The sequence below is a fragment of the Carassius auratus genome, chromosome 20 (assembly GCF_003368295.1).
Source record: "Carassius auratus strain Wakin chromosome 20, ASM336829v1, whole genome shotgun sequence".
Classification (NCBI taxonomy): domain Eukaryota; kingdom Metazoa; phylum Chordata; class Actinopteri; order Cypriniformes; family Cyprinidae; genus Carassius; species Carassius auratus.
This window is the reverse complement of record NC_039262.1, coordinates 227851-254861: the sequence shown is the minus strand read 5'-3', so window position 1 is coordinate 254861 and position 27011 is coordinate 227851. Positions and strand designations below refer to the sequence as shown.

At 36.2% G+C, this 27011-nt stretch overlaps 1 protein-coding gene across 2 annotated transcripts in view; it reads left to right on the top strand.

Annotated features, from left to right (window-relative positions):
• Positions 1-27011, top strand: part of LOC113120435 (calcipressin-2-like) — a 61915-nt gene that overhangs the window by 18885 nt on the left and 16019 nt on the right. Inside the window, exons 1-2 of one of the 2 annotated variants that reach the window (XM_026290242.1) lie at positions 18006-18258; positions 26490-26663. In XM_026290242.1, coding sequence (XP_026146027.1) covers positions 18172-18258; positions 26490-26663 — 261 coding nt within the window. In that variant the 5' untranslated portion in view covers positions 18006-18171. Of the gene's footprint in view, positions 1-18005; positions 18259-26489; positions 26664-27011 lie in introns of those variants that run through there. The other variant, XM_026290241.1, reaches the window with a different exon arrangement.

The window sequence follows — 27011 nt, the reverse complement described above, 5'->3', positions numbered from 1 at the left end:
AGATAAAAGCTGTTTCTCTGTGGCTGCAAATGTTAAATGTTCACAATATATTCTTCAAATGTTGATATTTTGAAACTTTTAGAGCTGCATGATGAATTATCAGTTTAGTCCACCTGACAGCACTGACATATATGTACCATGCAGTATAAAAAAATGTACTATGTCTAATAATACACATTGTACTATAGTATATAGGGCAGACTGAGCATAGATATCACTCATTTTGCTTAAAGAACATACTTTTTTAAAATTAAATTGTATTTGTTTTTTTTAAAACAAGGACAATTGCACTATTTCCTTCCAAACTGCACTTCGTGTGACCTACACCCTGGCGCTCTCATTGAAACACAGCTGCTTCTTGGTTTGCCTAAAGCGTTAACTGATCTTAGATCTGCTGCAGGTGTTGCTCTTTCAGCTAACAGCCACTAATGTCCACCGGCATTCTGATTCCTGACATTCACACTCACATTCAGAAGGCATGCAGAGATTGAGATGGGTTTGAGGAACAGGAGAGCCTCAGGGGGCTTCAGACGCTGTGCCATATGCTGGCAGTGAGAGTGCTGTGCTGGGGGTCAGGCAGAGGGAGAGCAGAGCACAGGGGTTTCTGAAGCAACATGATATTATTCCACACAAGGCTCTGTGTCTAGAGAGAACTGTATTCACAGGTTAAAATTTGCTCACTTTTTGTCTAAAAACATAATTGAAGGCTGGATATGTAGTAATGTATTTTAGATTTTTAAAAGGGGCATGCATTTTCCCCTTCTAAAATAACTTACAATTAATCAATTTGAAAAATATAAATATAAATGATTGCTACACTATTATTAAAAAGTATAGGGAAATTATAAATTATTATAGGAAAGTGACAGTAAAGACATTTATAAAAAATTATATTTCATATAAACAGTGTTCTTTTATATTTTACATTAATTAAATAATCCTGTAAAAACTTGATCACATTTAATAATTATTAGAATTTTTACTTGTGCATTTTGATCATTGTATATTTTCCCCCAACCAGCTTAACGCCTCAACATTTAAACAACCAATGGCATGAGTTTGGGGCGGACCTATCTGTTTGGCTAACCAAAGGCAGGAGTGTTTGGGGGAAACCTGCTTGAAAACAGTAATATTTCCGGTTCTTTTTTATGTAGCTCAGAAACTACACATTTACTGTTTGGGTGCATTTTTTTTTTTTACAAATGTTATCCAACTAAGTCAAATGCTGAAAAAAAAAGCAAACAACTGAAAATCTCACTTTTCTTGCATTAAAATGTTATACAACATTAGATGCTTTCAGCACTAGATGGCAGACATGTTTGAAATGAGATTGACATTTTTCCAGTTTTCTGTGTTGTTCATTCTATTTGGAGGGATTTTTCCTTGTACGTTCTTCTCTTGGATAGATTTCTAAACAATAATATATGTCTTCAAAGCACTGAATGCATCAAGAAGTGCTGCATGGTGTATGAATATTCGGTGCTGTTTGGTTTTATGGGATAGTATATATTTAAGGACAAGAACTCCAAGGCACTCGAACTGTAGTGAAAAGTTAAAAAGCCTTTATTACATCACTGGCTTTATACGTTAAAACTCTTTTGGTGAGCGGTACATCTACGTGTTGTGGCTACATGACTTCATCAGGGTGTGTGTAAGCAACATCATCTCAGTTCATTTAACAGCAGCTAATTATTCAAATTAGAAACACCTGGTGGCTCTATGTAAAGCAGCTAGAATAAAGAAACACATTTCAAAGAGCATGGCTCACACTATAATTCTATTTGGATGTATTTTTCCTCATACGTTCTTCTCTTGGATAGATTTCCAAACAATAATATATGTCTGCAAGCAAAGATATAAAGCTATTTCCCTCTGGTAGCATGACCTATCGGAGGCACTACAGGATGAAACAAGTAATATTTGATGGATAAATAAAAGCTTGCCCTTCTGAACTTTCCTTATGCAGTAAAGGCTCAGACGAGTAGAAACATCACTCTCCTGTAAGGTGAACATGGACCTCTGTTGTTCAGCGCCAGTACAGATTAGTCTCTTAGTCCCTTGGGAAAATATGCTTGCAGAGTTCTGTATTGTTGAACATTTAGACACCCGTGTAATGTTTCACTTAACTACACTGGCAAGGCCTTCCTCCTGTTAAACAAAACTTCTCTTGACTGAGTTCTTAAATGAATAGTTAACCTAAATTTTTTTTATTTTTGCTATTGAGAACTGGTTCTCATTCAGATCTGGTTCTATTAATGTCTGAATGACGTTTATTAAAATACTGTAACTATTCCATAGCAAACGAAATTATGCTTTATACTTGCAAGCTTGTAGTCTGAATTAAAAAAGTGATAAGAGAGAAATACTGTAGATAAAAAAAAAAACTACAGTCAACATTATTGCGATGAACTGTTATACACTTGAACTGTTGACTTTTAAGTGAATTTGAATCTTTTTAGCCAGACCTTTTTAATTAATCGTTTAGAAAAGAGTAGAAAATATGTCTCAGAGTGAACGGCTATGGGTTTGAATTATCTTAATAACTTTCACTAACTCACTTAATTACTGAAACAGTCTTATTCGTTTTTTTGAAGCCTTTTAAAGAAAAGTGACAAGTTAGCTTCATTTCAGTTGAATTTGCCAGCCTTATATGGTGATTTGAATGGTGAAATAGACAGCTACATCTTTCTCATGCTCTTTTCTGCTGGCCAAAAGTTAATTTTCAGCTTGTTTTCCCCGTTCACAAGTGTTGTTTGTCTCTACTTCAATTGCATATTTACAATATACCACAATAGCCCCTGAGAGTGCACATGTAACAGGATGGAGAGAGGACAACATTACGCAACCCTTCTTCTCGCTCATTGTACGAGACTCTTTCCTCTCAGTAATTGGCAAATTCATGGCAAGCAGCCCCAGACAGCAGAGGTTAATTGTGTTTTAAGAACGGACACGATGACAAATTATAAATCAGAGTCTTTGTGACCCTTGTGTATTGGAGCCCGTCTCACTTTAGTTTAGTCTCTCTTTATTCATTTGAAAGCTCTCAAGACAAGCAAACAGTCGTGCACGCAAATACGCACACATTTCGACATATTTGTTCTGATCTGAGCTGTCGTATGTTTTCTCTATGGATTATATAGTAAATAGGTAGAGTTCTGAGCATGTGTGTTGTTCTTTCTCAGGTGGTTTATGCATTCTTTCCTTAGGTTAAGCAGCTCGAGCAGCCCTCGAGCCAAAGACATCAGGCTGTCAGCTTCAAATGCAATTGAACAAGTCAAGTGGAACTGAAAATGTCTTTTGTAAATTTGCCAATAGTGGAATATGTGCAATGCATACAAAGTGAAAAAAAGTTGACTCTTAGTTTACAACATTTTCCTCTAGAAATAACTATATATGTTGTAATGGAAGATATTGTTTGTAACAATTTTGTTTTATAGTAATGTTTAATGTTTTTAGAATTGTTTGTGATTATATACATACTCTTCTGATGTCATGATTATATAAATGGATTTATATTGATGTGTATTTATACATATATAAACTGTTGTCTGCAAGCTAGACTCTAAGTCACCACAAAACATTTGTTTTTAACAGCACTGTGGCGTACAGTTTTGTCCTTCGTGGGTTTTTCTGGAAACAAAAATTAATGTTTAGTAGTCAAACTAATCAAATGTGCAGATGAAGTGATACAACATAGCAAACTTCACAAATAAAAGTGGCACAAAACAATCAAAATCACATTATTTGCATCTTTTTAACTAACCACTGACAATCCAGTTAAAAAGTAATCTACACAAATTAAGTTTTTACTTTGTTTCAGTGCAAACACACGATCTAATGCCACTTAATTTTTTCTCAAAAAAGTGAATTATTAGGCTTTACATTCTTAGTCAGTCCATGCTTATCCTAGAGCATCTCACCTTTCACAGAAAATCTAAATATACTCCTCTAATCCACTGATAACACAATCAATCAGACTTGTTAATACCAGTCCTGTCGGCCCAAGTCCTCTGGTATTACAGGTATCTAAATATAACTCAGCCGACTAGAATGAAATGGAAGAACTTTTTCAAACAATAACACGGCAGAGAGCCCGGGCTCAGGGGTGGAGGATTATCTTCTGATAATGAAGTGAAGGCTTTTCTAATCTCTATCTGTGTATGGAGACAAAGCATGTTCGGATCCCAGATCGCAGCTGTTACTTTATAATGATGCAGCATGAAGATCTTGAGCTGCCAGTAATGGGCCACACCAACCTCTGACCTCTTTTAAGGTTGAGGTGTTTTTGTCCTGGCCCTACATCCTAATTATTGGGTAAAGCCTACATCTTCTGTTTGACGGCCTTTGGTTAGATGCATATGAGGTTATATTTGCTATACACACCATTCAGCTCTTTTTCCATACATCACAATCTTCCAAATGTTCCATATTTAACTTTGAGAGAGACATGGAGATCACTCTATTTTCCCAGGGAGTCTGGGACTCAGAACTGGAGCTGGTTTATTTGACAGTGCTCAATGCTCATTTTCTCTTCAAATAAGCAGAAGTGATGAGTTATCTCCATGCAGTTAAAATGGCTCTGATGAGATTGAATTCTCGGTCACAGGCCCAGACAAATAAACACTCGGCAGTGCAAGACTGCCAGATCTTCCTTCTCATTTCAGTACAAATGCAACAAGTGCATTCGGTTTCCATTGGTGTCAATGGGGACCACAAGGATAGCTGACAGGAACTTGGCTGAATGGGATGTTTAGTGATGTGATGACAGAAATCAAATCTATTTTCAGTCTATTGTTAATAATAAATTCTGTTTTCATACTGTGCTTGCTGACATCAAATTATTTATTTATGTTTTTCAACATTTGGTAACAATGGATTCATTCTTTGACACATAGGCGGAACAAATTTGTGTTGTATTGTAAAAATAATGTATGCAAATTGTTGCACTCAGTTAAGTGAAAAAAATTATGCAAGGAAGAATCTATGAATAAGTTACACTGAAATTCGTTCTGCTCTTTTTACATCAACAATAATAATAATAAGAATAATAATAATAATAACAAACTGATCATTAATGCACATTCATATGTCACATGAGAAATAGCATGCACGATTACAGTTTATTCAATTCAATTATTAAACAAATGTAAAGCAGCCAGTCTTGATTTAATTTAGTTTAAAAACAATAAACTGCATAAAGACATGGATTTTATTACATATAAATCTAGTATAATATACAATACATTGATCACTATTATCTAGTGATAAATAGAAAGTCAGCTAGCCTCAACAGTGTTTGGATGGAATAAATCTCATAAACATTGACATGGGGTGGGCGATGTGACCAAAATCTTATATCACATATGAGTAATTTTATTTCATGGTAACGATATATATAACAATATAGTAATTTTCCTTTAAATAAGGTTTTTATTGCATTAACAGTAAGCGATTAAACAATAAGAAACTAATTACAAGCAATAGAAAAAGGAAATGTAGAACAAATAAATCTTCACTGTGTAAATTCTTATTATTAAAATTACAAAAGTGATATAGTCAAGAGCAGTGAAAGATTTTCTCTTTATTTGTTTTTTGACTAACAAGAATGATAGGCAGCAAAAATATTAGACTGCTGTCCAGATCCAATGTATCGTTATGCGTGATTTCTTTTTCATCTGTTTGCTTTCACTTATGACCTAAATTACTGTGTTTTATGAGGATTCCTGCAAAGACACTTTTTGACACATAAAAGTGTGTGTATTTAACCACTCAGTGCCTATAAACCAGCAAAAATAACAATTTTTGTCGGCGCCAATATCCTAATGGTTAGTGTGTCGACATACAGATGATTACCATCTTGAAGTCCTTGGCCGATACGGCACCCCTCTCTTCACTCAATGCTTTCCTGTCATCAATCTACTATCCCCCCAAAAAAGGGGGTCTGGCTGCAGACATGCACTTTCATTTTCAGACTTACACTCTCAGGGCCCTATGTGCAAGTGTGTTTGCTAGTTTCTGTCCGTCCAGCGTTTCGTTGTTTAATTAGCAAATGATATTGCGCTCATTTTTGCGCCCATGGATGTGCTGGTCTAAAAAAGACGTGTGTTTTAAGGAGCTGAAAATAGACTGTGCCATAGACCAGCTCAAACCTGTTCTAAAGTCTGGCGCAATGTTTTTTCTTTGTTATTTAAAGAGTGTACATGCTGCTTATCAAACACACCACAGCACACACACATGCCAAATATTAAAAATTAAAAGATTGCAATGCATAAGATTTTTTTTGTAGGCTAAATATATATATATATATATATATATATATATATATATATATATATATATATATATATATATATATATATATATGTATGTATGTATGTATATATATATATATATATGTATATATATATATGTATATATATATATATATATATATATATATAAAATCAGAATTAGGCTATCTATTTGCTTGCACACGAGCAGCTCTGTTTCATCTCGGAGACGTGTTCTGTCTTTGTGCGTGCCAAATTCCGCTGTGTAAATAGCAAATCCGTCATGGCACGGGCGCAACTGGCTCTTAAAGGGAAAGGAAGGTGAGACTCTGATTGGTTTATTGCACGTTACGTCCAAAAAACACCCATTAGTTATTAAGAGAATAGGGACAACTCGTTTAGACCATGCGCCCTGGTGCGCCAACCGTTTTTATTACTGCTATTTTTTCCATAGTTAAAATAGCAAAAGTGGATTTGGACACACCCTGAGTGCACCTGCACCGTGAGCTTTACACTTTGCATTTAGATCGTTAAATTAGGGCCGTCAAGCCCTTCTGCAAGTGACGTCTCAGAATCTCACAACTTTTTTAATTTAGTACTATAACATACTGTCATCCTGTCATCTGTAGGAGAAAAAGACAATCCGAATTAATTTTTTTTTTTTTTATCAGAACATTTTATTCATTTAAGTTTTAAAATCATTTTTGTTTGCTTTTTATGTTATTGTTCTTTGGTTGATTAGTACAGTGTCTACACTTTACATTTTCCACATTTCCAAATTATATCACTGCTCATTTGCATAAAGGTAAACTTATCTCAGCTTTGTTGCATTGCTAGACAGGTCCACATGTTGGCAGAAACTGGCAACTCTCATTTACATTTATGCATCTGACATTCGAATCTGTTTCCAGAAATAGCAGTTAGCGCTATTTTACTGTGCAAGGATCAGTAGCTTTCCTATGATTGAGACTATTCTGTAACTGTTACATACAGGAGAGCTTCAAACCCACATCAGGCCTGCAAGGCTGTGATGCTCCTGATTGGCAGTGACACACTGGCTGTCTCATGCTTGACTGGTTTTGTATGGGCCGACTGCCATGTTCAGCATTCACGTCGCAGAGCTCGGATCAGAGCCATCGTGACTCATGCGCAGGGCAGGCGTCACTGCACCACATTAGTCCTTTAGTGTCACTGCTCAGCCGCCAAGTGGTTAAAGCAGTACTACTGCCTGTCACAGCTTCACAGACACAGAGAGTGCATTTGAGAGCATGCATTTGTCTGTTTATGGAAATCAGCTGTTGTGCAACTGTTGTGTTTACTTAGAGATAAAGTAGGTATCGTTTGTGTAAATAGGCACGGAAGTGTGTTTGCACGATTGCGTGCTGTTGTACGTGCCGAGCAGTGTGTAACACTATTGCGAATGGCCTTTGGGGGGAAAAGCACTTCAGAGCACAGATACACTCCTGTCAAACTAGAACACCTGCATGAATTTAAACCTCCTGTGCATCAGCGAGCTGCACTGACCACATCAGCCCCACATTTGTTTATGGGTGTTTCTTCAACTATGGGAACATTTGGCCCTGTGGATTTTTAGAAAATAAACGCTCATAAAACACATGTGTAACACTCTCAGCTGTTTATTTAATTTGTCCACTAACAAAATCCAACTGTGTTTACACATATCACAGGATATTTGTTTTGTCATTTTCTGAGAAGTTATGAACATTGCACCATTTCAGATTTGTGATAAAATTATATTTCCAACAAAATCAGGTCAAAATGACATACTTTGTATTGCCAAGACTAATTTAAATAAACAAGAATAATATTTTTAAACCTTTAAAACAATTACAGGTGGATTCAAAAAATTGCATGTTAAAAACAGTAATATTGTGAAATATTATTCCAATTTAAAACACCTGTATTATATTTTAATATATTTCATTATGTAATTAAGCAGAATTTTCAAGCAGCCACTACAGTCTTCAGTGTAACGTGATCTTTTAGAAATTATGCTGTTCTGCTGTTTAATATTTTTGTGTGAACCATGAAACATATTTTTCATAAATAATAAGTTCAAAATAACAGAATTTATTGTAATAGAAAATGTAATTGTAATATTATAAATGTGTATGTTGTCATTTTTTATCAGTTTAATATATTTTTGTTGATTATTAATAATAAAACAAAACATTTGAATGGTAACGTCTATATTGTAATGTTTGGTATTCTAATATTTTAAATACAGAATTCACATATTTTTCATTCTAAAACTTTAGATTGTCATGCTCAATAATCTCTCTCAACCTCTACAGGTTTTCTGAGGTTGAACACATCTGTCTGCATTTTTGGAGTCTGCTTTCAACCTAATTTTATCTCTATATAATCCCAGTCATAAATTGTTCTTTGGGTCAACTAAAATCCAATACGAAATGTACTAAATCCCATCGAAATTGTCCCTAATCTCTTTGAAATTGGCCCTGATCCCATAGAAACTATCAGACATGACATTCTTTAAGCAGGAGGTATCCGCAGCACCCCCCCCCCCTCCACCCCCACTGGTACTCTGGTGTCACCAAGGTAACCGACTAGCTCTGCTGCCCAAGACAGGCCACATGAGGCAGTGCTGTGACCTTGAGCATGTGTTTGGAGCAAAGATTAAGGTCATGTCACGGTAATGGAAATATTACTAGCAGAAATTATGACCAAGGTTAAACACTGCATCAGTCATGGTGTATCAGGCAGCTCTAGATGACAAGACTGATGTTATGACTCTTGAATGAGTAATTTTGTAATGTGTTCTGTTTGTGTATATAAATTTAACCGTATAACATACTTACTTTACATCTTACATGATACACCCTATATACTCTTTTTATACCTCATGTGCTGTATGAGGCCAAAAAGCTGGCTGTTCCTCAAAAAACCCTGAAAAAAAAATCCTGTATGACAGTTTTCACAAAAATATGAAAAAGCACATTAGAATGATTTCTGGAGGAAATGAAGACTGGAGTAATGATGCTGAAAATTCAGCTTTGCATCAAAGGAATACATTTGAAACATATTCAAATAGAAAACATTTTAAATCCTATAATATTTCACAATATTACTGTTTTTACTCTATTTTTAAATGCGGCCTTGGTGTGCATAAGAGATCATAGGAATCAGAGATAATTCAATTTTTTATTATTGTGCTCATAAACAAGATACTAAAGCAAGGCTTTTATTTGGCACCATTCCTCAAAAATAGTGTAGCTAGTGATATATTAGCTGTGTGAGCATCACAGCTCAATGTGTTGGAGCAACTGCTAGGCTGTGGCTCTGTGCAAAGTAGCAATTTATAAGGTCCTTTCATTCACAATTCAGTCTTCTAAAGCTAATTCAGGATGAAAAGGATCTTGTAGAGTGCTCATCAAAGGGAAATTCATTCTGCTTTTAAACTGCTGAATGTGAGAGAATGTAACATTGTCTACTTGAATGGAATTATGTGTGCATATATTCCACGAATACAGTGTGTGAGCTTGAGTGAAAGGCTTTCTCCTTCGCTCTCTCACTTTCTTCTCCGTCTATTGTGTGTCTGACGTCAATACTAGCCTTTCATCAGCAGTGCCATTAATCAGCTCGCTGCTGTCCTCTCTTCTTCCTTTCCTCATCCCCCTCTCATTCTCATTGTGTGTTTGTCTACTTGTTTAGCTGCTCTCTTTCATTTCGAATATTCTTGTCTCTTTGTTTCCTATTTTTCTTTTCTGTGGCTATATTTGGATTGGAATACTAGCATACTGTACAGTATATCATGTATTGTACGCCAACCGTTTTGTATTGTTTCAATTTACATGTCTGCAGTTTTATGAAAGCATTTTACATATACACTACTGTTTAAAGCCTATATGATGAAAAATACAGCATCAACATCTGTTTGGTTCTGATTATCATGTCTTTTAAACCATATTAGTTTAAACTTCTGACCACACACATCAAAAGCATGTGCACAGAAAGCAGCTGTCACATGGCATGTGACTACTAAACTCTTCAACTAAACTTCACCACTTCTTAAACTGTCAAATAAACACAACTTTATGTTAAAAACACACGAGTTATATGATTATAGCACTTAATTATGGAAAATGTCAGAACAAGTGGTATGGGCAATATGCTAATGTTTCATGTTAACGTCAAAATGAAACAGCTTGGGATTCGTTTGAAAAAATGACTCGTTTAAATGATTTAGAGTCGTATTCTTCTTTTGAGAGACAAAAACTCTATACACGTGCACTATCAAATTTAACTTTGCAGGATGTTTTCATGCACTTAGAGCTGATATACTAGTAGCCTATGCCATTGCAAACATATCCTTAGTCTATATGTATCCCTAACACACATCCTCAGTTTCTCCTTATTTTTTCACCTTAGCCTACCCTCAGAAGGTCATCGTAAGTTGGATCATCATTCCAGACAGGCCTCTCACACGCACTCTTCATCTCACTTCATTTTCATCTATTGCTGCAGATAGCATTTGAACACACACAGCACTGTCTGTGAGTCTGCTGTCCCGTATATACAGGTGGTTTCAGTTTGAGCTAATAATCTCCTCTCTCCGGCCGCTCCCTGCAGACGCAGGAACACTATCAGCTTCATCAAATTAAACATGTCCAGAGAGGAAATAAAGGACATCTGGCCACCTGAATCTCCGTTAGATATATCTAATGATAACAGCGCTCCCAAATGGAGTGTGAATGTGTGAGTGCATGTGTTTTGGTCTGTTAACACATGAAAATAATAATGTATGTGTCTACAACCTAACGATCGCGTAGTATTATTAACTGAGATTGTTCCAAAGTGCATCTTGTGCTTCAGTTCTAAAACAAATTCACATGCCCAGAGTCATAGATTTGCTGACTGGTGACATTGAAATTGAACATTTTTATATTTCTTAATTATTTTACGTTATGATGTCATAATGTAATTCTTTGTTTACATTTTTCAAAATCATGAATCATTATTTTTCCAAGGTTACAGGTACATTATAGAATTTTTATATATATTACCTGTTCATCTGTTTGAGCTGCAAAAGCAGAACTGACAATAAAAATAAAGTCCTACAAGAAGAATATTGAAAAAATTAACTATATGTAACTAAATATGTAACCGTGTAACTAAAGCAAGAATAAATGAATTGCACTGGCTTTATATATATTATATATGTGTGTGTGTGTGTGTGTGTGTGTGTGTGTGTGTAGTATATGTTTATCTATATATGTTGTGTATCTTTACATTTTTAATTCCAGATTTTCAAAGTGGTTTGAAGTGTAATTCCTACTTCAGAAAATAAAATAATATTAATTAATTGATGAACATAAAATGTAATGAATCCAGTAATACATAATGAATCTGTTGATTTTCTCTGTAACTATTGACCATGTGTTTCATTCACATGGGTGATATTTCAGACCTTTTATTTTGTGAAAATAGGGACATCTGTTTTGTGTGTGTCTATGGAAAGCTGTGAGAACTGAATAAATATTCAGAACCTGTATTTTGCATTCCCGCATAATGGATATATTCAGATGCCATTCATTACCAGATGACTCTTACCCTACTGATGTGTGTGACCCGGCTAATGTTTGTACCCACTTCCACTAGCACTTACCTACACTGAGGCATAAACACTATGAAGAATATATTCACTAAGCATATAGTCCAAAACACACACACACACACACACACACGTGTAAAAAAAAAAAAAAAAGTATAATTTTTTATTATTATCAATATTTGTTTTTATTATATTTAAAATTGTGATAATATTCCTGTAATGGAAAAGCTGAATTTTTAGGATCAATACTCTTCAGTGGCACATGATCCTTTAGAAATCATTCAGATATGCTAATATGGTTCTCAAGAAACATTTCTTATTATTTCAGTTTTTTTCTATTTTGTTATTATTGACATTTTTGTAGAAAACATGACACACACATTTATACCCATACACACTAACATTGAAATTTTTTCTCCATCCATTTTCTACTTTAAGTCCACTTTTACCACCGCATTGCTTTTCTTTGCCAATCTTATTTTTTTTGCATAGTGTGTATTTGCATCTGTGCGCTGAGTCTGTATATGTGGATTTATTGCAGACTGTGTTCAGTGCTGTTCTGGTGGAAACAGGGGATTACAGCATTTCCATAACAAAGCCCAGATAGATTGGTTTAGAGTCTCCAGAATATTGCCACTGCTATTGCTATTCCACACCTGTAGATAGTGACCAACCCCTGAGACATACAGAGAGAGAGAGAGAAAGTAATGGATGACTAAGGGTAGACTGCATCACTGTCAGTCAGACTGCATATTTATTATGTCACATGGTCTCCTGCCCTCTCTGAGATTACCTGATGCTCCAGCATGAGCTAATTTTAATTTGACAATAGAGCAGGAAGAACACAATTTTTATCAAGATTTATTTGAGTGAGTGGAAAAGCACCTGCTGTTCAATATGAGAACCTGTTTACTCAGCAAATGGTCAGTTCATGTGTAAGTGAGCAAAGCAGTGATGTTCTGAACGAAAAACCATTGATTCAGTGTGTGCTTGACACCATGTCCTTGCCAGGTACAACACAACAAATGATAATCCCATCTTGTAGTGCTAATCATCTAAAGCTGCCAACATAGTGGTACATTAACACAGTTTGACACATTTAGTTTTTGTCACGCTTAGACCTGTCCATGGTAAAATCTCATTAATCCAAAATCTATGGTTTTAAAAAATGTCACATAGTAAGTAAAAAAAAAAAAAACTGGGAGCAGTACTAGGAATTGTTGTGGTAGGTGATTCGAAAAATATTGTTCTTCAATGTCATTATTGTTATAGTTTTATTAAAATTACTATTCTTATAGAATAAGAACCATTATTATATATAATATATATAATAGTTATCTAGTGTTAACAGTCCTTTAATGCCTTTTGCAAATTCTGTAATGGAATTATCAGCACAATGATTGGGCTCATGTTAAAGGGATAGTTCACCCAAAAATGAAAATTCTGTCCTTAATTACTCACCCTAATGCCGTTCCAGACCCGTAAGACTTCCGTTCATATTCGGAACACAAATTAAGATATTTTTGATGGAATCTGATCGCTCTCTGACCCTACCATAGACAGCAAGGATCCTTACACAATCAAGGTCCAGAAACATAGCAAGGACATCGGTAAAATAATCCATGTGACATCTGGGGTTCAACCTCAATACTTTTCTGCAGAAAAGAAAACAAAAATAACTACTTTATTCAACAATTTGGGCCCTATTTTAACGATCTGAAACGCAAGTGTCAAAGCGCGAAGCGCAATTAAGTTTGTGGGCGGGTCTCGGCGCTGTTGCTATTTTCCCGGCGGGATAAATGGCTCTTGCGCCCGGCGCAAATCTAAAATGGGTTGGTCTGAAGTAGCTTCATTATTCATAGGTGTGGTTTGGGCGTAACGTGAAATAAACCAATCAGAGCGTCATCCAACATTCCCTTTAAAAGCAGGTGCGCAAGTTCCATTATGGATTGCTATTATTGTGGCGTATTTACCAGGCGCACGCCAGGAGCGGTTCACAGCCGAGGAGACTGATGTTCTTGTAAGAGCAGTGAAAGACAGAGAAGTTGTGTTGTATGGGGATGGGAGATTTCCTGGTTCCTGACGGACAAACCAATTTGTCAGATGTCCTTATATACATATATGACCTCAAACATGTCTGATCCTTAATTACTACAATTAGCCTGAATAATTTGTAAGCTAGATTTATGCCTTTTTTTTCACATCTTCGTGGCACACCACAATGATTTCCGTCATCTCAAGTGTTAATATTTTTTTTAGTGTAACAATTTATGATTTGCAAAAATAACTGTTGCATCTGTGTAGATTACATGAGCAAAGTGTATGCGCGTTGTGCACGCTATACACTATGGTCAAGCATGCGCCTTTAAAATAGCATAAGGAACAACGCGCCACTGACTTTAGACTAGGTTTTTTCTGGTCAGTGGCGCAATTGTTTAATGGAACAGCAAAATAGCACCAGGGATTGTTTGCGCCGGAACACGCCTCCTTTTTTGCGCTGAACCGCCCAGGGAGCGCAAGTTCATTCACTAGTTTAGCGACGTGCTTCTGTCGAGGGAAAAGCGCGCTTTGCGCGGGTGCAAAATAGGAATGACACATGCGTCAGTGTACAAAGTCAATTGCGCTGGGTGCAAGATAGGGCCCTTTGTCTCCTCTGCAGATAAGTAGCTTTGTAAAATTGTGGTTGAACCCCTGATGTAACATGGATTATTTTACCATTGAACCTTGCTGTCTATGGGAGGGTCAGGGAGCTCGTGGGATGCATCAAAAATATCTTAATTCGTGTTCCGAAGACGAGCGGAGGTCTTGTGAGTTTGAAACAACATGAAGGTGAGTAAATAATGTTAATAAATAAACTAACCCTTTAAACTGACTATAAGACATACGTGTAAAATACCATAAATTTTAGGTTTATTACTAAATATTCAAACACAATCATAAAAAATGCTCTTTCAGTGTTTGACGTAGCATCCAATCCATCTAACAGTGTGTCTGTGTGGTTGTGTGTGTACTACTGATGGTGTTGTAATGGCTGTCCTCACTTCTTAATTAAAAAGTCTCATGGCATCTCAGGAAGTATTACTCTGTCCTAGCCTTGTCATCCTCAAGGACCCTAATGCCATTTGCACAGTCACTATCATCTAGCCCAATTGGTGTATAAACCAGGAGCCTCATATCCTGCATCCATTATACTCAAGCCTGCTTAGATTAGCAGCTTTCTTCTGGGCTTTTCTTCACCTGATGTTATGTAGTGAGGCCATTCTCCCTCTTAAGGTTGCCTTGGTGCCAGAGTCATTTAAACTGTTCATTTATTGACTCGCGCCGATAAAAACAGTGCTTACATGTAACATACTTTCACAGGTCCATTCTGTGGAGTGCTGGAAAAGTAAACACGATCTTCTGGGGCCGCAGTGCAGACAATGTGATGACTCAACTCTCAGGGGTCTTTTAGCATGCTTCGTTTAGGATGGCCACTGACCTTTCCATCTGTTTTTGTCCCCATTCTATCTCTGTTTTTCCATTCTTCCCTGTTTTATATTCCTGTTACCTGGATTCTGATTCTTATTGGATAATTGTGACATTTAGCAAATTAGTTTGTATAATGTTTCCAACATATTTTTCCCGTAAGAACGGGCACGGTCATGTATAAATTTAATGTGTCTGGCTTCCGGTGGCATTCGCTTCCAGCTATTTTTAGCTGTACAATACAGCTCATTTTGTTGCTTGATATTGCAAACGAGTGTGTATTAACGTATTATCTTAATTATGAACACACTGGTTTGTAATGCAAACAGTGTTATAATTTACAGCACTTCTCGTTATTTCCCTACAGCGGCTAATGAACCAGAAGTCTAGCACATCCACACAAAACAACTTACTTCCATGATTTTCTACATAGGCTGTCCAAGTGTGTGTGTGTATATATATATATATATATATATATATATATATATATATATATATTAGGGGTGTAACGATACGCGTATTCGTATTGAACCGTTCGGTACGAGGCTTTCGGTTCGGTACGCGGTACGCATTATGTACCGAACGGTTCGTTGGACTAATTAATTATATTTGGAAAATAAATAAAAAATTTAAAATATAATGATATGCGTTCAACAAGGTAGCCCAATAACCCAAACGACGTAACAGGCAACGCCCCTGACACTCCCGAAGAAGAAAAAAACACCAACTTATATGTTTATGTTAGACTAGACTACTCAGTCAGGCGCTCGCTCACTCAGTACGCGCTGAAGGCTCGTTGCAAAATGGCCAATGCGTTTAACAGACCAGAAATATAAGATCCTCCAGTAACCAACAGGTCTGGTGTTTGGGTGCACTTTACCAATCGATCGGGGCATCCAAACAAGCACGGAAATCAAAATGGACTAGTACTGTACTGTGTCAGAATTTCCTGAGCAGTACGATACAATTAACAGGCCTGCACGTTATTAGATAGAAGAACTGTTATAAATAGAACGTATGCACAGGCAGTTTTGAAAACTCCACCTACTTTGCTCTTGGAGCGCAAATCGCATTGTATCTGAAAGGCAACGCTGAGCCCAGGGTCCAGCGCAGCGCATACCGCGTCCTGTGTGAAAGACCCTTTAGCCATTTTCCAACGAGCCTTCAGCGCGTGCTGAGTGAGCGAGCGCCTTACTCTGTAGTGGAAAACGCAGGTTTTAAGAACATGCTTAATGTAATTGAGCCCCGTTACAATATTCCTTCACGAGCCCATTTCAGCCAGACCGTAATTCCTGCTTTGTTCCAAAAAACATAAGCCCTAAAGAGAACCAATTGAGTAAAAACACACTATATAAAGAGTTTTAGAGTTCCATAAAAAGTTTAATCTTTGTATTTGTTCATAACTACTACAACAATATAACATTTTCATTTTTTTTTAATAAGGATCTGTTTTTGCTTTATACAGTATGCTGCTAAGAAAACACCATAGAAGATGGGTAAAGAATAGCTCCATCATTGTTCAATGTAAAAAAAAAACACACAAAAAAAACATACTTTGTTAGTTTTAATTAAAAAAAAAAATTTAATCAAGGAAATGTATCTGCCAATTTTTTCTTTTTTGCTGTATCTAAAACATACCGAACCGTACCGAACCGAACCGAGACACCAGTGAATCGTATCGAACCGAACCGTGAATTTTGTGAACCGTTACACCCCTAATATATATATATAAACTTAATCACAAAAATGAATCAAACCTAATATAATTTTTTGTACTGGAATTAAAATCAGATGTTGAAACATTTCTTAGCTCTCTTATACATTATTATATTTATCATAGTATTTACAAAACGTAAGGGCTGATCAAATCCATCACACAATGAATTTATTGTCCATAATAAAGTACAGAATTACTTTATTGTCTATAAAATTATTACAAATGACTGTGAATATCAATGTATCCTACCATAAGTATTTACCAGTAATTTGAACAAAAATTGAACACCATGACAAGTCCCTTTCAGCCTGCTGTAATTTACAGCTAAACACAAGTGTTTTGTACTACATTTCTTTAGACACTCTGTCTTATAAAAATCAAAACAGTGTGACATCAAGCTGGAGAAACAAAAATAACCTTCTATATTTAGAAAACTCCCCTATGAATGCCTTTTTGTTGCATGATGAATGATGTCACGTAAATGAGTGGTATATTAATAATATATCCGTCGTGCCGGGATCCACAGACCTCATCTCTCTCTCTCTCTCTCTCTCTCTCTCTCCATCCTTCTTGTTCTAGAGCTCTCATTTTCATCCGCTCACTAGTGTCTATTATGCGACTTTATATAAACCTGCAGTGCTGAGTCACTCTCCTGTCTTTCTTTTCCTATCAGAGTGATAATGAGATAAACTGACAAAAATAAAAGGTGTAGAAATAGAACATATCTTATTGTATTTCATACTCTGTTCACAAATACCAGTTTTTGGAACCAAGAACAGCTACAGGAGACAAAATAAAAGAGAAAAGACTTAATTTGTGAATAAAAAACACCCTGGTGTGAGCAAGTGCAAGCAAGCATTCATAAAGAGAGGCAGTGATGTCACTGTATGGAGTGAATGAGTGAGAGAGAGAGAGAGAGAGAGAGGAGGAGGTGAGGGGTGGGGGTTTTAGCACACACACACACACACATACACACACACAAGTACGTCTAAGAGTTACAGCAGGCTCTTCAGAGCAGGAAAGCAGCACATCCAAACACTCACACATAGCCTTGCGTGCATTCAGACGCGCTCCTCACACATACTCTGTCAGGGGCCGGTCATCCCTTCAACCTGAGTGAGCCCAGCATGCCCTCCAGGAGCGTGGACTGTATTATCTCCACTCTCATCGCCTGCGCGGTGGACGTGGAGGTGTTCACCAGTCGGGAGGTCAAGGTAGGGCAGGAACTTCCAACTTGTTTAGGGCATGTACGGCTAAGGGTTGGTGTAACTGATTTTAAGAGATGTTTGGACTGTCACATTGACATCCTTTATTCTGAGGTGCAAATATAAAGGGTTATTATGTTTATAGAGTTTTTTTTATGTCAATATACTAACAGACTAGAGTGACGCATTATGTATATCCATATATAAAAAGACAGATTACAGTAGGTTTTCACACCAAAGCATTAAAAGGCTCATCGATTCAAATTTGACCATTTTGTCTTGTCTTTCAAGTGACTGTGTTTGTAAATGCACCTCTTTAAAATGATTTTCTGTCTAATGATTTTGCCTGGTGGTGGTTTTGATTGTCTTGCCTCATAGGGTTGTTGTGACAGCTATTTTCATTCACGCCGCACACCATTCATTACAAAAAAAATTACACTTGATCTCAGTGCATCACGCTTTTGCCCGACTGACCATTATTCTCTGAAGTCTGTGACATGCTCATCTTTCACATCACACACTCAGTCAGACATACGAGGTTATCATTGATTCCACATCCTTTAATTGGATGGGTGTTTGTAATGCTTCATTGCACCCTTTGGAATCAGTGGAATCTGTTCTAACTGAATTACATTATACTGTCCTTTATTAAATATCAGCGTTTTGCAGCTAGGGTCAGATTTAAAAGGGCCACAGGGATCTTTTGTGTATCTCTCTATCCTGACATCATTTGGCTGACAATTTTTATGCGTCTTCATTGCACATGGAAGGAATGTCAGTAGCTAAGGAGTCCTCCTAAGCGCCCCCCCAAATTTTTTTTGTGTAACATCATGGAAGCATCTACAAAGGAAAATTCAATTGTAATGTTAGGCTACTGTTTTCGAGTGAAACCTATAATTAAGCAGGAAATAATGCAGGATGGGGCTTTATTCTGATTCTGTTTCTGATAACTGGATTCTGAAAAGAGAAATGCTTAAGGCATGTTCACACCAAGATTTATGTTCAATTATGAAATGTTTTTCTTTTGTTTATATTTTCATTTGAACAAATAGCTGTTAATGCATTTTTCAGGGGAATATGAATGTAACAGATCTTTTACACTTACACTTTCGTTTAAGTTCACAGAGCACTTGTTGTCACATAAAACTTATGATTTGATGTAACTTACGAACAGAGCTTTGAAACAATCTATATTGTACGAAGCGCTATTGAAATATGACATTACTCTGTCTCGTATTTGGTGTCGTCTCATAAGAAAATCTGAAGAAAATTCTTGATGAAAAGCTTTCTTCTTCTGTAGATTTTTTATTTTTATAATCATACACTGCACTTGCCATACAACTATTCATAGTCCACAAAAAAGTCGATGTGAACGATATATTGCAAGTCTACTGAATCTATATTTTGGGCTTTGTGTTGGGAAACAGCATTTTGTAACTTTTATGTCTATTCCACCTCCTCTTGCAGGGTTAAATAACTGCTTTGAGTACTGTACATTACCAAAAGCTACCATATGGCTTTGGAAAACTTTCTAAACAAGTTTTCATGCTGTCAAGAATATAGATTGATATGGCAGTATTTTCCATATATACTACCTCTTTATTTTTCCCATATGCATACCTTCTATTCACCATTATAAGATCATGCAGTGTTTCTGGACCCCTGTGTCTGTCTCTTCCTGCCTCCTGTGTTTCTTGTGACATGTTTCATATTGCCTATGCTGTGACAGGGCTGAGTTTCAGCTGGGCCATAATGCTGAGTAATAGCAGGAAGAGCAGCGGGTCTTCTGGGCTTTCCACATTTATTTGATCCTTGCTGGAAACACTGAAAGTCAGGAGGTCACATTTATTTCTCTGGGTACCATGGAGGCGACCTGCTTCCTCTAATAACAGTAAGAACATCTCAGGCACTGCAGCACGTCTCCATTTCCTGTCATATCAGTTCACCAAGTCAAAGCATTCTTTCCCTGTTCTCAGTCAGTAAGAATTTGATAGTCCTTTACCTGATTGTGCTAGAAGACTCGAAAGGTTTTGGTTTTTAAATATGAACATAATTCTAACCACTTACTTTTTTTTCTTTTGCCGTTTAGGGAGGGTTTATTTGTAGCATCTTTTTATCGGAATAAAAATATAAACTAGATTAGTGCCAGACTGTGTTATTTTAGTATTTATATACTATTACACTAATATGACTAATTAGTTTTTAAAAGTAATTTTAAAACATTTTAAGTGATTTTATGTGCTATTGTCATTTTTATTATTTTTTTTTTTTTGTATAGTTCTATTTTACTACTTCGCAAGGCAACACTTTTTTTATATAAGTGTTTTTTTGTATAAGTGTGACATCTAATATTTATTTTTTATTTTATATCAGATTTATTTAACAATTTTTCTTTTTTTTATATAGTTTTGGTTTCAGTTAACCATGACACTGGTGCCAAATACCACAATAACATCAAGACAGCCATTATTTGTAAAGTGACACAGTCTTTGCAAACTAGTGAAAACTGGGAAGATCGCAGAAATTGTGTTTAGACTTGTGATCAGAATTTCAGCCTGGTCCAAAAGTAAAAAATACAAACGATAGAGACACTACTGTATAGTTACAAAACAAAGTCTTCATTTAAATTTAATTTCTTCCTCAAAAATGTATGTTGTGTACACACAGTACCTTGTAAACATTGTTTCCAAGCAGACTGATAAAAACCTGTGTTAAAACATAAAGGCAGCCATTCAGATTAGAGATGGCCAGATCAAACAAAAAATTGGTGCAAAATATGCACCAGAAGGCTGGTGAACAGGTCTGAGACCTCTGTTTGTTTACTTTACCATATTATACACAGTATTCACGAGTTATTTAGGTGTGCAGTCCTAAGAGAAGCAATGTGCAGCTTTAGATTGTACATTTAAAGAGATATATTTAACCAAGGTCAAAGTTGAGCCAAAAAAAAAAGAGCTTGAGAGGATCTGGCCTGGATCTGTTTAAGATGAATAGTGTCTCTCCATGCAAAGAAAAACTCACCTTTTCCTCCACATCATCTGACGCTAATTCATCTCCCAGCAAGGAGAGGATCTGGTCTTGATTAAAAGCAGGGGACTGTTAAATTTGACATTCATTTAAGGATTAATGTTAAGGTTAGGCTCAGTTTGCGTTTTCCCCTTTTCCACCCCCTATTAAGAACGTTTTCAAGCCACAATGTGAACAGTAAACACACGGCTTGGCTGAAAAAACAGCTGTAATTGCTTAAATGCCTTTATGCCTACCACACCATCCTCAAAGAAGAGTGGAAAAGCATAGCACCTCATTTTTTTTTCCTTGATGGGAAGGCCAATCATTCCATTCTAATGGACTCTCCAGCTATATCTGCTGTTTACATTTTAGTATTGTCATCTGACGCAGTTTGTACTCGCGTTAGTTTGTCTTGGCAGGAAAGCAACTATCTATGTGAAGTTAAGTGAGGTGTCACTGGGCTAATGTGTGTTATTTTTAGCATCTCTCTTATCCTTGATGGACTTTTTATCTGTCAAGAAAAAAGCTTGTAACTGAGCGTGTCATTGCACAGTAATTTCATGCTTTAGTAGGTTGAGATCATATAGCAACCCAAACGTCACCAAAGGCTGTTTATAAACGAACATGGCTGCTTGCCGCTTCCAAAACAAATGAGTTTTCCCTCTCTTTCTAATATAATTCACCCTGATTGGTCCTTTAATGCTCCATTCGCACCTAAAATGGACATGTTCTTGAGAAGGTCAGGTACTTTATGATTTTTATCCCATCGGATTCAAGCACGTCTGTTTTTTTAAAACCTACATTGCGTAGCAATGTATTTTTTGGCTACTTTATGAATTGCATTTTTGATTGCAATATACTATACGTCTAATTTATTTTGACTTCATAAAATACCATAACTGAGGGCTTTAACATTCATTGAATATTTCACAACTTTCGTAAAAAATTTGTTGTTGGTATAAACTAAAATTACTCCTAGATGATGTAATGTCATATAGATTGAGAAAGACATAAGTGTGTGTAAATGATTGTATATTGTTCATACTTCAGTGACCTATTCTTTCAAAGCTTTTGTATTACAGTAAATGTAAAAATATGGAATATGAGAATGCATGCATCATTAAACTAATAAAAAAACATCTCAAAATGGTGCTCAGAGCAGATACATCAAAAACAACATTATATTGTACTACTATGTGCCTAGGATGGTGCAGAGCCTTGCTTTTAGTTTGAATTGAGTTAAATATTGTGTCTTCTGTGACTTAGGTCAATGGGATGCTTTAACATTAGCAAAAATAATAAAAATGTTAATCGACATATAGTATGAGCTTCATTGTGATCAAGACTATCTTTTACAACATAATTCTCATGACATTTATACCAGCAAGTACCAGATGGTATCAATGTTCATTTCCACCACTTTAAATGGGTCCACTTAAAGCCAACTGCTGTTTCTGTTTTTAAATTGTGTGTCTCAAAGTGGTGGTAAATGAAGAGCAGCCCTGTCAATTTGCTAATATCCAATTTTAAAGTCTCCACGTAAATATTGATATAAATTAATACTTAATGTGTGTGTGTGTGTGTGTGTGTGTGTGTGTTTACTGTGAATGGAAAAAAAAACACTATGCATCAAAGTCCTGGTGTTTTTTTTTTTTTGTTTTTTGTTTTTTGGAAAATGTAAAATATATCATTCCACAGATCCTTTTATGATTAGATACAGTAATATTTTTAGAAAGCCAGTGGCAAAATATTCCACTGCACATAACCCTTCATCCGCCTCCCTTCATCTCATGGTGTCCATTTTTGTAAAGGAATGTGATTTATTTCCACTACAAATACTTAGCTTTGAAATGTCTGCTGAGGGCTCTCAGAAATGAGCATAACACTATGTAACCTGTGGAAATAAAGTAAAATAATACTTCAGCTATATTTATCTCCAACACCTTGTTTAAAATATTACGTTTGTTTGCTTATTAATTTGCATATTAGGCCTCATATACTCAAGGAAGAAAGTGATGCCCATAACCTTGATGTTTCCATTAGGTTTTATTTTCAAACACATTCCATGGACGTGATTCAGATATTGTATATTTTTGGTGTTTGTTAATGCAAATGTCTCTATTATTGCCTACTATAGTGATATGATCAGACTCCTAACTGTAAGTGTTAAACTCCGCCTTGCAATTCTTCCTGCACTGTTTGTGCTAAGAATAAGAATGATATTTCAGAAACCAATAATAACCTCACTTAGCAAGCACTCAGAGCATCTTTTCAATCATATGAAATGTGATTAAAAGCCCAATAACAACACCCTGACATCCACATCCAACATGGCAGTGGACAGCAAGGGCAAACACCAACCATAAAAATGTAAAAATGTCATTCAAAGTGGTGATGTGTTAGAGGATATTTGTAGAAATAAACCTGGTCTGAATTGACCGTTCGCAAGTACCACACACCTTAGTTACCGTTGCTATTCCCGACAAACAACGGCACTCTCACACTACACTTATGTTCTCACGCAGTGAAAAATACGCAGACCAAATCGCAGACCAAATTGAAAACTGACAACGCATCGACAGACAGAGCAGGTTTTCTGCTATGAGACAAATCTAAGATTTCAGCTTTAAAATTTTGTCATTTTTAAATAAATTCAAACAGTATAAAGTGAAACCTATGAAAGTGTAAAAAAGCACACACCATAGTTTCATCACTTTAGATTTTCGCAGTCACCGTCTTCTTACAGTTAAGCTAGTTAAGATGCCTGATAGGGACATTAGCATCCAAAACTCGACATATGCTGGTGACCAACAGTGCTGTGACGGTAGTAAATGATCTAATTTCAAGGTGCAGTGGATCAGACAAATGTGCTTTGATCTGCATTTTACACACCATCAAGTTAGCTCTGGATGCACTTGACATCTTGTAAAACTTCAGGGAAGTGCTGAGTCAGAAATCTGCAGGATAGAAAATGTGCACATATGCACCGTAACTCTCATGGACTCATCTAGTGTCACCTGTCATTGCTGAGTGATTCAGAACGAGCCCAGCTGTCAGTGCCCGTCCTGACACACGGTGGACGTGACATATCCACAGCTGTCATCTCTAGAGACGCTGACTCTTGGCTCCAAGATGAAGGAATATGCTGGATGTTTCTCACAGATTGTGACAGGATACAAGGTGTATGGCGAATTTAGGCTGTGGAAGAAAACAGCCACAGCTCTCCATCTGTCTCTGCAGGAGAGTACCAGCCAGCGGCTCTAATCTTTCATCTGCCCCCTTCTCTGGACATTTTTATCGAGCACATTAACTATTTCCTGATGCTAAAAGTGACAACTTTAGATTCTGTGTATTGGGAAGCACTGAGCAAAATCTCTGGTGACTAACAGTGAAGAGTAATTTATAGAAGATGTTTTCATCAAAAGCAAGAAATTGTACACTTATCAGAAGATGTCAGCAGTCTTGAACTCTAGTTAACTGAGACTAGTTGCAAAGCTGCAACAAATGCAAGTGCTTTTACAACCGTACATTTTAGAGATTATTTAAAGGAATAAAAGCAGTACTTTTTTTAGCATGCAGTCTTAAAATGTAATCGCATTTGAGTTTTATGAAAATAAATATGAGCTGGATGGAAGAAATATATTATTTGCTGGTTGGATTTTAAGTATAAACTATTCACCCTTCAGATTTCATCATCTCTACCTGAACTTGATTACTAATACAAACAAAGCACATCTGTCACATAATTTTCACATCTACCTTCTTGTGTTTCATATTTCATATTTTAGATTAATGTTTGTCATAATATTGAAGTGTTTCACCAGTGATTGGCTGGAATTTCAGGGCATATTTGAGGGTTTCATGTTGAATACCTATTTTTGGTGTACACATTGGCCTCACTTCCAAGTGCGTATGTGCTATGCCTTTAAAAGGCAAAGCAAACCCAACACTGAGACGTTAGCCGTTTTAACAGGTCTCTGAAAATAATGCAATTTAATACCTCACTAAATTGAACAATCAAATCAGGAATGTGATAGCCTGTGTACATTTGATGATTTTTTTTTTTGGGGGGGGGGGGGGGGGGGTACTAATCAGTCTAAGGTGTTTCTTTTCCAGTTCCAGCAATCCTGTTTCAGATGCTACTCTGAAAGAGTGTTTCATAACAGTATGCTTTTATTTATTTAATAAGCTATTTAAAAAGCTTTAAAACATGCACACACACCTAAAAAAAACGTATTTAGGTATTTATTTATTTATTTGCAATTTTGCTGCTAGTGGCAGAAATGACCTCACCTCTAAGATTTAAGTTTGCAGAGGTTTTCTAAAGCACTGAAAATTAATTAGAAGCCATTATATCACTACAAAAACAATAAGCATCATGTTTTAAAGAGATAGTCCACCCAAAAAGGAAAAATTTCTCATCACTTACCCTCATTTTGACATATTTCAAAATATCTTTTGTTCTATATAAAGCAAAAAAGAAATGCAGGTTTTGAGTAAACGTGAAGGGTGAGTAAATTTACATTCATGTATTTGGCATACATTTATGTACATATTATTGCATTCAATGTCTGCATTTTATCAGTTGTAGCTTTCCCTAGGAATCAAAATTATGACCTGGTCATTCTAGTGCCATGCTCTACTGTTTGAATTGTAATTAATTATGACAGAATTTTCATTTGGGGTGAACAATCCTTTTAAGTCTGTATGGTGAAGGTTAGAAAGCAGGTAAATACATGTGATTTGGGAAAGTCCTCTCTTTAACAGATGAGGCTGAGAGTGCTAAGGGTGACCAAGACCCAGCAGGACCGATTACTGAATTGAGAGACAAGCTGCAGATATAATTGCTTTCATCAGTTCCTCTCCTTCACAGGAAATTAATATTAAGTGTCATAACAGACTCGGCCAATCTGTCTCTCCAAAACGATCCAGTTCTGGCTGAGCTGACTGGATGATCTGTGAGGCGTTCCTAGTCCAAATCCTGCCATGTCCCATAAAGAATATAATGACTTTCATCCTGTCACCAATATGCCGAGATTATTTGCAATCGTTCTCTCACAGTCCTGATAAGATTGATATTGGTGGAACAGGTCTTGCTTGTTTCTGGCACAGTAAAAAAACATTCCTGCTCGACTTTCTTTATCTTCTATGAAGACATATGAATTATTCATGCTTTGACATTTGCCAGTGGACAGAATTGAAATATTTATCCCTTATTTTTTGTCTTTCAGGAAATGTTCGAAGCGCTCTTCCTCGCGTACGATGAGGGTGTGTCGTTCCAGCAGTTTAAGAGCTTCCGTCGTGTACGAATCAATTTCAGTAACCCCAAAGCAGCCGCCAGCGCTAGAATAGAGCTGCACGAGACACCTTTCAGAGGAAAGAAACTTAAACTCTACTTTGCCCAGGTAAGAACTGGCTTCATTTGCCCAAAATTTGTATAATCTCTGTATTTCTAAGAAGGGTACATTTCCATAAAAAAGTACATTTAGGAGTGACATGTAGACAACAGGTTAAGATACAAACTATGCATTTGTCAAGTATTATGCTGCTTCTGTCCGATTAGATCTGAATTGGAGTTATATAAAAAAAAAGTATAAAATGTTGCTAAGTGTGCAGTTTCTTTGCACCAAATGGAATAACAAATTACTAGAAAAGACAAACATTTTATAGTGCCATGCTTAAACATTTTTTTTAATTGATAGAACAAACTATAGACCAATAGAAAGAGATTGGGGAGTTTGTTCTTTATGTAC